The sequence below is a fragment of the Canis lupus genome, chromosome 20, assembly GCF_003254725.2.
Source record: "Canis lupus dingo isolate Sandy chromosome 20, ASM325472v2, whole genome shotgun sequence".
Classification (NCBI taxonomy): Eukaryota; Metazoa; Chordata; class Mammalia; order Carnivora; family Canidae; genus Canis; species Canis lupus.
In genome coordinates, this window is record NC_064262.1 from 37247096 (window position 1) to 37258398 (window position 11303).

An 11303-nucleotide genomic window follows, 5' to 3' on the forward strand; every position below is an offset into this window, starting at 1 on the left:
CTCTCACTGTTCCAAGTGCTCTCTCCAGGTCTGTCCCTTGTTAGCAGTCACACCTGGGGGTGGGCTATGTGGCCCTGGGTGTGAGGTGCTGTTCCCATCAGGATTCTGGGGAGGTGTCGTCTAAGCTAAGCTACATTGCCCAGGGCCTCGTGGGTGATTTGTGTTGCTGCCCCCCGACCCCCAAGCACCTTCTCTGTGATCTCTCCCTACCTCACGGAGTCTGCTTCTCTTTACAGGTGGCCCTATTGAATCCCATTGAAAACCCAGACCTGAAACTGGCCATCGTCATGCTGATCGTCCCCTTCTTTGTCAATGTCAGTGCCATGTTGCATTTTACCCCCGTGTGCTCTCTGCCTTCCAGTGTCCTGTTTAAAGTTCTGAGTCTGACAGAGAAAGTTCCTCATAGCCCCCAGGCCCCTCCCCACCCCAGGCCTGGAAATGGTAGGATTGCTTCCTCAGCAGGCAGGTCACTGCTCTAGGCCTCCTGTGCAAGATGGAGGATCCTAGGAACTTTGTCTTGCCCTCCCTGCCAGGGGACCTCCCACCCAGGAGGCTCTCCACATGCACCACGAGCGACTTCTAGATCAGGATGTTAGGAATTCACTCCTTTTATCCCTGACCCCAGAGCTCCAAGAGAAACCCCTGAGTACACTGGCTAGAAGGAAGTAAGAAATAGTAAGAAGGAACAATAAAGTCACTTAACGCTGACCATCATGGTAGTGTATGGGCCAGCTGCTCAGCCTGTGCCAGGAGCCCAGAAACCTTGCCAGCAGCTAAGGCAAAAGCCCAAGACAGGCTGTCCCTGTCAGTTACCAGCACTCAGGGTGAAGAGGGTCAGGATTTTCCTGCTGGTTCTCTTTGATAGGAAAGCGGAAGCAAAGGACATAGATGGTGGGAATCTCTTTGTAAGCTTGTTAGAGAGCAGGGGGGCTGGATGAAGTTTTTCTTCCCCTTGTTCTGGGCATGGTAAATCTGGAGCATGTGGGAAGGATGGCAGTGGGGTCTGCTCTGCTTTGACGAATGGCATATCCCAGAGTAACATGCACATTTCCTCCCCACAGGCTTTGATGTTTTGGGTAGTGGATAATTTCCTCATGAGAAAAGGGAGGACGAAAGCTAAACTAGAAGAAAGGGGAGCCAACCAGGACTCGAGGAATGGGAGCAAAGTCCGCTATCGAAGGGCTGCATCCCACGAGGAGTCAGAGTCTGAGGTAGGGCCGAGCCCTTCTGCTGCACCCCGACCTGAGGACGTCTCTGGCCTCCGTTTACCTCTAGTCCTCTTAGCACTCAGCGGTGGGGGAAGAAGAGGCTGACTGCCTCCATCCAGCAGGGATGCATTCCTGCGGGCCCTGGCCATCCCACAACAGGGAGGTGGAACACCCAGTGGGGTAGCAGGGACTTGCCTCCGACAGTATGGACCTCTGCCAGTGGAGGAGGACAGAGAAAGGAGGGGCTGCTGTGTTCCAGGGAAGCTGACAAGGATTCTCATGAGCCTGATCGTTGCCTTTAAGCGTTAAGGTGTTTAAATCCCTGCCTACCACTGCAGAGCAGCAGAAGTGTTGGCTAAGCCCGCTAGAAACTTCTAAAACATAGGTAACCTCACCTCCCCTTATTGTCAGCTCTCCTGAGTTCAAAGGTTGGGACCTCAGAGAGACAGGAGGTCATAAATCGGAGTGTGGAGGCAAAGTTATGCTCTCTGGGCAGCCTGTACCTCCTTCATGCTGCAAGGTGAGGCCAAGCTGCCTCCTGAGAGGCGACCTCAGCTTTCATGGTGTGCCGAGCTCTGCAGTCAGGATGGGGCTGCAGAAATGGCTGAGGTAATGTCTTCCCTGAAAGACCTTCAGACTGGATGAAGGTGTCTGAATAGCTCCTTATAACATTGTGTAATCATTCTGACATTGAGGCGTTAACAAAGCCCTGTGAGGACCCTGAAACAGCCTGTTTGACTCCTGGGGGCACCCTGGAGGGAGTTTTGAAAGCTGAATAGAGGAGCAGGACAGAGGGTAAACCCATAACTTCTCTATATGTCCCTGAGATCTGGCGCGGGGCCCATCCTGTCATAAGAGCCTGGCAAATGTTAGATGAATGACAAATAGCAGTACAGGAAGAAGCAGCCACTCAGCAGTCATGGCCACATGGGGTGACATCTGGGTTATGTGAAACACATCATAGCCATAGCAGCATGTGTCCCATAGGGTAGGATGAAATGACATGAAAAGAGGTACCAGCTCTGGGCAAGGTGCTTTGTGATTGAGGTGTGCCTATATAGGCGGTAGATAGGGAGCCAGAGAGAAAGTTTAATCAGGGATCCACCCAGGGAGTGGTCCAGGAAGAGGTGGTACAGCCATCTTGCCCCTGAGAAAGAATGAGCTCATGTTCCCCTGCACAGATACCCCGTCCCTGTCCTTCCCTGATGCTCAGAGGTCTGCAGAGCCAGGCAAGTGGTGCAGCAGGTCGGCAGTATGAGTCTTTGCCCTGGATGCCCTTGCTCCACAGCTGAGTCATTCCAGGGGATCAGAAAAGTGCAGGGCTCCCATGTGTCTTCACAGGTTGCAGAGTTGGTTCATAGCAGCTGCTCTGAAATCTGCCTGCCTCGTGTATGCTCTACAGGTGTTTTCTTTTCCTTTCGAAAGAAGCTCTTCAGTTTGCTTTTGCTGTCTGTAGGGCAACCTCAAGGACCTGTATCACCCTGTGTCCAGATGGGGTTCTTTGCCAGGATGACTTAGGGTGTGGCTCGTTGCTGAGTCTCTTCTAACTGGGGTTGCATCGCAGCTGGAGGTTGGATGGAGAAGCGGGGAGCACTACAGAGGGGCGGGTATGTCAACTTGGTGCTGGCTTCAGTAGCCCGTGAATATCCTGGGAGTGAGTGATGTCTGGGTGGTCTCACTCTGTAAAGTGGCCTCCCCTTCACCCTCTCCTAAAGAAACCTGAGGCTCTGAGACCTTCTAGAGGCATTAGCACCCTGTTGCTGGGGTGGAGGGAGGGCAGAGGAAGAAGGCCCCACTGGGGGTGACTCAGGCCATGTCTCTCCACCACCCCAGATCCTGATCTCAGCCGATGACGAGATGGAGGAGTCCGATGTGGAGGAGGACCTGCGCAGACTGACCCCTCTGAAGCCTGCGAAGAAAAAGAAACACCGTTTTGGGCTGCCCGTATGACACACTCCTGTGTCGGGGTCAGGTTTGGGGGCCCAGCCAGCTGCTGGGTCAGCACGTGGCGGCTCCGCAGTGTCCTTCCTTCCCTCCTCTCTGCCCCTCCTCTTCTACCTCCACCCCTCTTGCTGTCTCTGCCCACTCCCAGACGACTGTGACTTGACAGAGGGAGGACGGGCCAGCGCCGAGGGGTTCAAGGCAGCCGGAGGTCCCCACTCAGTTGCACTACAAACACTGACCAAATATGCAAGCGAGGCGTTTTGTTTGTCTGTCATTGTCCCAAACAGTGTTGCAAGGGACACAGAGGCCCCGTCCCGTGTCTGGCTGGGTGACATTGAGGAGGAAAACCGAACGCACACGCAGACCGGGTAGAGCCTTCCCCTCAGGCTCTGGGAGCGTGAAGATGTAACACATTTTGGGCTAAAAGTCACTCATTGACCAAGTTGGAACCGCAATGCTTTCTTACTCAAAATGGCTTTGTAACTACTGATTTCTAAAGCCGGTTTTATGAGCTGTCACAGTGTTAATGTTTTTTGAGTATGTGTTTATTTCCTATGGGACTAATGGGCAAAACATAGATTTTTAAGTCTTCCGTATGCTGTTGACTTTTATATTTTTAAGTTATATTTTCATACTATTGTATTTAAGAACTCTTTTTAATCCCCAAAGAAATGGGTCTGTCTGCCTTCTGTGGGATGTGAACTGGCGGGAAGAAAAAGTCGGGAGTTTTTTATTTGGAATATTTTTAGGTAACCTGTGATGAGGGAAATGGTCCCAACAGGAAGGGAGATAAGCCCTTACCTGAAAGGAACAAACCCAGTGGCTCTGTAAAGGTCAGGCCTGAGCAGTAGGCAGCTGGTCCGAAGGCCAATCCTTAGGGCCCTGGTGCAAGTGGGACAGGAAGCACTCTGTCCAGACGCTTGGATTTTCTGCTGGCAGGTTAAAGGTCTTAGACATGCCCAAGAAAAGAGCCTAGAGCTCTGTGTCCAGAGAAACTGAGACCGTGAATCTACCCCTATGTGTTCCCTGACCCTCTTCAGTCTCCAGATCTGAAGTTTAGAATTCAGTCTGAGCCTCCTTGGCTCTTGGCACAAAGTGGAGCCTTCTGGACTAGCTGCCAGACCAGCACCGGACACCTCCTCTCAGGCTGCCCCCTGTCTGCCGGCTTAGTGTTGTCCCCCTGTTATGCATAGCAGTCTGAGAACCACCTGCCTGGCCTGGTGGTCCTGTCTCTTGTATCCTCCAAAGCTGCAGGGCAGCTGGATATGGGACGGGTCAAGGCGAGAGCTCGCTGTCTGCATCCACAGGCAGGGAAGATGCTTCTAAGCCTGGGCCCCCTCCCCAGGGAGAGGCACTCACTCCTCTGCATGGCCACAGGCCCCTGTAGCTTTGGGAGTCTGCTGACCACAGTGGAGTGGGTTGGCCTGGGCACTCACCCTGCTGTGGAAGTGGAGCAGCCAGTGTTTTATCATGGCCCAGAGGCAGCCACAGAAGTTAAGGAACAGAAAACTACACCACTAAGGTGCAAGCTAGAAGTGAGACAGGTGCAGGGAGGCCACCAGGCCCAGAACCTTCCTTTTAGACCTGTATACAAAGGTGCTGCCCTTAAGTAGATTGGGTCTGAATTGTGGCATGAGAGTCAAGTTGTTAAGCTCTGGACCTGTCTTCCCTCTCACAATCCCACCTGGCCATGGGCAGGGGCGGGGAGCCTTCTCAGCCCATCTTCCCCTAGCAGTCCAGAACCAGAAGGCTGAAAGGAGCTGGGCCCTGTTGCTACCCTGGATGGTTACTCTGCCCTCATGGGCGTCTGCGGCAGGAGGGAAGACTACGTGCAAGACCGGAGGCCATGACCACTTCTGCCCTCATTTCTGGTCTTCACCCCTCCTGTCCTCTAGCCATGGTGAGATGTCTCCCCTGAGAATCGGTGCTGGGGAAGACCAGAACTGACGTGCCTGCTCCGTGTTAGCCCCTCGTGGCATCACTGGCTCTCCCTACTTTTCCTTCCTATTTCATTATTTTTTATGAACCACCTGTGCCCACCACTATTTCCTGCACCTTCCTAAGCTCAGAATCAGAGCTGTGCTTCCAGTCTTGAGCTCAAGGCACAGCGGATCAGGGAACCACAGACCCTGGAAGGTGGAAGGTGGGGGTTACATAGGTCCCAAACAATCTACTCATCCCAAGGCCTGTCCCAGGGCCTACTGGCCAGTGGGTTTGGGGAACGAAGTGGTGGCTAGTGAGGGGTGGTTTTTCCCTGTATCCTGAGTTTCAATAAGGGCTTTAGTCTCTGAGCCACATAGAGCTGGCTGACCAGGAGACGAGTATCTAATTATAGAGGACCCTGTGGTGTTTAGGACTGGACAGCGTGGCCTCACCGGTTAGGCCTTCCCTACCCTTCCTGTGTGTGTGTGTGTGTGTGTGTGTGTGTGCGCGCGCACATGTTCCACTTGCCCATGTACCTACACACATGCACAGAGTTTGTATTCCCTGGAATGATTCCTGCAGTCACTGGGGGTTTTCTGTGGTGCACAATTGTCCCAAGAGACCATATGCAGAGGGTCATGGTCAGAACTTCCTCCCGAGCTGTCCTCCTCCCCTGGGATGAGTCTCCTCACCACCTGCCCCTAGGTGCCTTATGAGGTACAGCTCTTTACCCAAGCCACATGGCAAGTGGCACAGTGCTTGAGAAACCATGGGACACCAACTGGATGTTGTGTGCTGTCCATCTGATCTGTCCAGATGTGGACCTTGGCCAGGCCACCCATGGCGGAAGCTTGTAAGTCATGAACAAGTTTCCTGTACCTAATGGAACTAACCTGATGAGGTATAACCATCATGTCTGAATGGAAGGACTCATTGGCCTTATTTCCTTTTGCTGCAGTGGGATGTTGACAATGGCAAGCGGGGATGTTGGTGAGATCTTGGGCGGCAGTGGCTTTTTGGTCTGCTCAGAAGACCTTTGAGGTGAAGGTCTGGCCCCTCAGTTAACCCTCCTGCCTCAAGCTTTAACTCATGCCTCTTCCTGGCAACTGAGAGTCCTAGGCAAATGGTGACCTGTCATGCCTTTAAAGGGAAAACCTATAAAGGTTCAATTCCTAGGCAATCTAGTCCTTAGCCCGCAGCTCAGAGTCCCCAACGGAAGGCTGCCCAGGAGCCCACTCTGCCCTCCAGATAGTAACTTACTGGCTTTTTTGCAGCCAGGGATAGACAGCTCTGAGAACTTCTCATTGGCGAAAGCAGCCACCTTATTGGATGTAGGGCTGGCTTTTAGAAGTTGCACACACTTCTGACCAGGAGTGGCGAGCTTTCTGTTTTACCCTGTGAAACACTGGCAGCTGTGAAGGGCAAGGGACTTCCAGTCCAACAGTTGTCAGCACCCTGAGCTCCGGGGTGGGTGGGTGGGTTGGTCTTACTTGATTTCTCTTTCCATGATGATTATTAGAACTCAGAACTGTGTGAGCAAACAATGGCCTATTTCCACTGCCCTTCCGGTGGGGGTGTTTCATCAGTGGTGTTAAGATTCACAGAAACGCATTTTTGAAATGAAAGAGAAGAGACTGTGTACTTACATTGTAAAATGGTTTACAATAAAGTTTCACATCTTAATACAGCTTTTTTAAAAAAAAAAAAAAAGAAAGAAAAGAAAGCTTCACTTGTGGTTCTTAGTTGTGTGTTGTCTGGAGTTGAAACAGCTTCGTGGGGTCAAGAAAATTTCCCCATTTCCCCAGTGAGTTAGAAGATTCTCCCCAGGGGAGCCTGAGTGGCTCAGTCAGTTAAGCGTTTCCTTTGGCTCTCAGCTCCGTGCTCCTCAGCCATGGTGGGTTCTCAACCTTTCTCTGGGGTCTGCCCCAGGGCCCTTCCTGCAACACCCCTCCCCACCCCCACTCCCTACCACACCCCTGCACTTTCAGCAGCTGCAGGGGTGATTGATTACCTCGAAGTGCTTGACCAGTTGCTTGGGTTGGACTTTAAGGTACATCTCGTACTTTCCCTTGCGCCTCTTCAGCAACTCCTCATAGGTCAGCTCAAAGGTGACCTTGCTGCCCGCAGCCACGTTGACGGAGACTGTGAATTTCTCCAGCTTCCTCCCAGAGGCCCTGGAGGGGATACCACACTGCCCTGCAGACTGTGCGAGCCTGCCCTTCCTGGGCCTTCGGCTCAGATCCAGCCCCTAGGAGAATCCCTCCCCACTCCGAGCCTTGCCTGCCTCCACTCCTAAGTGGGACAGTGCTGTAAGCATTACAGACACATTTTGCTACAACCATGAAATATTCTGAGTGACCATGACAGTGGCTGTCGCCGTCTGCATCCCTGAGAGCCCTTGAGCCCCTGCATTCTTCGCAAGGCTGAGGGGGCACCGCGCTTACTTGACCAGGCCGGCTGTCTTGCCCTGGGACACAGCCTTCTCATACTGCTTCTTGGCGACTTCCTTCTCCTTGACATTCCCGGGGTAGGTCACACCATCGATGGTCCTGCAAGGAAGGAGAGTAGACTTGGGGGCTGATGCTGAGCCAGACCACTCCCACCCCGCCCCTCTGGCCTGGAGCCAGCAGCCATGGTGACACCCACAAGGTGAAGTTGGTGATGAAGGCCGTCTTAGGCAGCTCCACGTCAAAGGACACCTCCTTGGCGGTGTCTGCGCGGTAGACAGCCCTGGTGGTGACGACATTGTGAGCAAAACGGGAGGTCACCTTGCAGCTGATCTTGGTGCTGTAGACCTCGATGCCATTGCTGACCTGCAGGAGAGGACAGTGCTCGACCAGCCTCTGGGAAAGCAGCCCCTACACCTGGCTGCTCTCCTTCTGGGTGCCCCTTGCAGAGTCCAGGGCCTCTGCCTGGTGAGTGGCCCTTTCAGTTTCCTCGGTCTTCCCATTCAGTTGGCCACCTGGTTCTGGAAGACTCTGGCCTTTCTGAGCGCCTCCTTCCCCATCAGAGACCAGGGGCTTCTTGGAGGACAGGACCCTCTCAGCTGGCCTTAGAGCTCAGCACCCAGAAGCCAATCAGGGAGGGGTTTTGCACCATGAGAAGGAACTTCATGCTGGATGGTATTGTACATGTTGGTGCCAAGATGAGGGGAGGGGGACAAGGAGAGGGAGGGGCCCTGCTCTGCCTCCTTAACTCTGGATGTGTTTCTGTGCAGCTAGCTGTAGCCAGGGGAAGTCTTCTAAAAATCCAGTCTGACTGTCCATTTCCCACTTAAACCCTCTTGTGCTCCCCATCACCCTCTGGACAGTCATCCTCAGGGCTCCAAGGTCCTCCAGACAGGTCCTGCCTTTCTGATCAGCTGTGTGCCAGCTGCACCACATCCCTGGCCGGGGAGCACCTGCCCTAGCTCTTCGGCTCACCTCCACTTTGAAAGCAATCACATTCACACACACTCCGGCTCTCCTCCTCTGCTTTGGTAATTGCTTGATTCTGTCCCCAAACTGGCACTTATTTCCTGTGCCAAGGAGAATGTGTGGGGAGGGCCTTCAAGTCCCCAACACCTCCTCTCCAGTGGGGGCAGTGGACTGAGGAAAGGTCTAGGGAGCATCTGCGTGGAGCAGGATATAAAGATGCTTCACGAGGATGTGTGTCCCCAGCCTGGTGCTCAGGGCCTGCTCCGAGCAAGTGCTAGGTATGTTTGTGAGACGAAGGGCTGGTGGAAGAACGGCCACGGGCTGCATCCAGAGAGGTCTGAGGGCATGTTCTTTCCCAGAGTTGGTGAGTTGCATGGGGGTCGGTCAGGGCAGGGCTGGGAGCTGTGTGCCAACTGGGAGGGCCCTTTCATTATGGCCCACCCCTTCTGCTATTGGGCAAGCAGCTCCATCCTGCACTGCCTCACCCACCCACCCCCATCCCTGGTGAAAGTTCTCACCCCTTCTGGGAGGATCCATTCTGCAAAAACAAAGACAAACACAGGAATCAGGCCAAGGCCAAGGCCACCATAGCCTGGGAGCAGGCTCTGGGCTGAGGCCAGGGTCCAGCAGATCCCCTATACACATACCCCTTGAGGGGCCTCTGGACATAGGACCCACACAGAACCACTTCAGACTAAGGAGGACTCCGAGTATATAGGGAAACTGAGGCCCAGATAGGGCAGGTCTCCAGGTGTCCCAGGAGAGTAGGGCTGGGAGAACCAAACTACCTCTGACCCTGCCCCCACACACCCTGACTCCCTCTGCCTTTCCCTGGGCCCCAAACCCCAGAACGCCCCCACCAACGGCTCAGCCTTTCTTGGAGTCGTCTGTCCTTGTCTCAGATGTGGACCTGCACAGCCCCTCAGCGAGGGGAGCTGTTTCTGGTGCATCACCAGTTGACAGGTGGGGAAATGCAGGTCACGGGAGATTTAAGAGCCCGACACCCAACGCTGTCCCCTGCAGCTCACTGCCTAGCCCTCTGCCTCCTCCTCTCCCCACATAGAGGACTGTCCATCCTGTCGCTTCTGCCGATGTGACACACTTAGAGGGTGAAGACGGGGCTACTTACCCCCAGTGGCCGGGAGGGGCTTCTCAGAAAGCCAGAGGCCGCCAAGCCAGAGAGCAGGGCCAAGATGAGGCAGGGCCACCATGCAGATGCCACCGCTGAGCACACAGGTCCGGCCTATGCTCCTTATATGGTGAGCCTGGTGTTTTCCAACTGGGGTCAATGACCTGCAGTGTAGGACGGGAAGAGCAGAAGGCGGGGGGCTCCCCTGGGGAAGCTGGGGAGTGGGTGGAATAACAGGTCCTGGATCTGTCTGTACCAAGGGGGCCAATGGGTACTGTCAACAGTGTTGGGACATGGAGGCTCCCGGGGAAAGCAGACGCTGTGTGCTGGCCACTGGGCCCTCAGCTCCCTGGGGGGCGGGGGTGCTCATAGGGTGTGGCGTCCTGCTGAAAGCCACGGGCATCTCAGCACTATTGCCTGTTACCTGCACCACTGACATGGCCTGGGGTCTGGCCTCCTGGATGGAAGCCCTCCAGCCTTCTCCAGGCAGCCAGGGCACATAGCGGGCCTGTCGCCCTGAGGCTCAGATCTCCACAGCTGCACCCCTTGCTCACGACCCTCGTTGGGTCCTCGAGGCCCCAGGGGAACGACAAAGCCCAGGTCCTTCGCTCCAGCCCTCTCTGTGAGCTGGCTCCAGCTTGCTTTTCTGAACTCACTCTTTCCCCCTGGCACACCCCTTTGTCTGCACCTCGTGCCTCTCTTCCTGCCAGGCCTGAGTCCAGCCTCCAGAAGCCTTCCTGTTTTGTCCCCTCTCTGACCCAGACAGCCCCGCTCCGGGCTCTCAGTTCTCGAGGGCCTGCTCCATCACTACCTTTCATTGAGACTTGCATGTTTGGGTCTGGCCGTCCATCCAGACTGAGCTCCCAGAGAGCCAGGCCGCATCACATTCATCCCTGTGTTCCAAGGGCCTGGCCAGGGACTCAGCTGCCCTCACCTCCTGGACACTCCTTCCCCTAGAGTCTCCCTTGAGGCTGGAGCCCTGCCTTCCCGGACAATGGCAGCGGCTGAGGCAGAGCCCAGCCTCTCCTGGGCCACCCCACAGCCCTGACAGTCCCCAGACCTTCCACATGGCTGCCATGTGCCTGCCATACACATGCTCTTCTGAGCAAAGTGACCCGGTGATCCTCCCACAGGAGCCACCACTGATTGGTGTGGATGGGGCTGCCTGAGCAGAGGGCAGCTAATTGATGGTGTCCTATGTCCTTGGCTAAAAAGCTCCACATCCAACTATGAGTTGGACAGAGAGAGTTGACTGCTGGGAGCAGAGAAAGGCTGAAAAGGCAGAAAGAAGACTCCATGAGGCAGCAGGAGCCATGAGGAAGAAGTGGATTAGTGGCGGGAAGTGGCTGGAGCCACAGAAGCAATGACAGAGAGTTGCCGAGTCAACGAGACAACGTTGGTCCAAATGAAGCAGACACTGAGGTGGCCACCACCCGTGTGGCAGACTGGCTGGGGTCCCGTGCTCCCCAGGCCTCTGGAATCCTTATACACCCCTGCTGCCGGCTGGCACCAAGCTCAGGACAGACAGGGACCGGACCCTGCAGCTCTTGGAGCTGGAGCACACAGCCCTGCAGCCTGGTCCCGGGATTCCTGGCTCCTGGGAATCTCGTTTGTGCAGTCATTTTCAGCATCTGTGGTCACTGACCACTGGGTGATGGGGGGGGGGGGCGGGGGGCGTTGGGT

At 55.0% G+C, this 11303-nt stretch overlaps 2 protein-coding genes and 1 long non-coding RNA gene across 3 annotated transcripts in view; 1 reads left to right on the forward strand and 2 right to left on the reverse strand.

Annotated features, from left to right (window-relative positions):
* Positions 1 to 3748, forward strand: part of STIMATE (STIM activating enhancer) — a 49523-nt gene extending 45775 nt beyond the window's left edge. Inside the window, exons 6-8 of the mRNA XM_025456148.3 lie at positions 237 to 314; positions 1062 to 1211; positions 3042 to 3748. Of these exons, the coding sequence (XP_025311933.1) occupies positions 237 to 314; positions 1062 to 1211; positions 3042 to 3158 (345 nt within the window). The 3' untranslated portion in view covers positions 3159 to 3748. The remainder of the gene's footprint in view (positions 1 to 236; positions 315 to 1061; positions 1212 to 3041) is intronic.
* On the reverse strand, positions 2278 to 6573 carry LOC112665906 (uncharacterized). The gene is made up of 2 exons (XR_003140597.3): positions 6336 to 6573; positions 2278 to 3117 (listed from the first exon to the last, which is right to left on the reverse strand). It is a non-coding gene; the product is annotated as an uncharacterized LOC112665906 (long non-coding RNA).
* Positions 6574 to 6717: 144 nt separating this feature from the next.
* LOC112665903 (inter-alpha-trypsin inhibitor heavy chain H3-like) lies at positions 6718 to 10299 on the reverse strand. Its single transcript, XM_025456149.3, has 5 exons — positions 9621 to 10299; positions 9010 to 9029; positions 7722 to 7888; positions 7520 to 7624; positions 6718 to 7249 (listed from the first exon to the last, which is right to left on the reverse strand). The coding sequence occupies exons 1-5, from the start codon at positions 9700 to 9702 to the stop codon at positions 7060 to 7062; spliced, it is 564 nt and encodes a 187-aa protein (XP_025311934.1). The 5' UTR covers positions 9703 to 10299; the 3' UTR covers positions 6718 to 7059.
* Positions 10300 to 11303: the final 1004 nt, after the last annotated feature.

Coding starts and splice junctions, on each gene's coding strand:
- LOC112665903 (XM_025456149.3), bottom strand. CDS start 9,702: ATGGTGGCCCTGCCTCATCTTGGCCCTGCTCTCTGGCTTGGCGGCCTC. Junction 9,030..9,620: donor GCCCCTCCCGGCCACTGGGG/GTAAGTAGCCCC, acceptor TTGTTTTTGCAG/AATGGATCCTCCCAGAAGGG. Junction 7,250..7,519: donor AAGACAGCCGGCCTGGTCAA/GTAAGCGCGGTG, acceptor TATCCCCTCCAG/GGCCTCTGGGAGGAAGCTGG.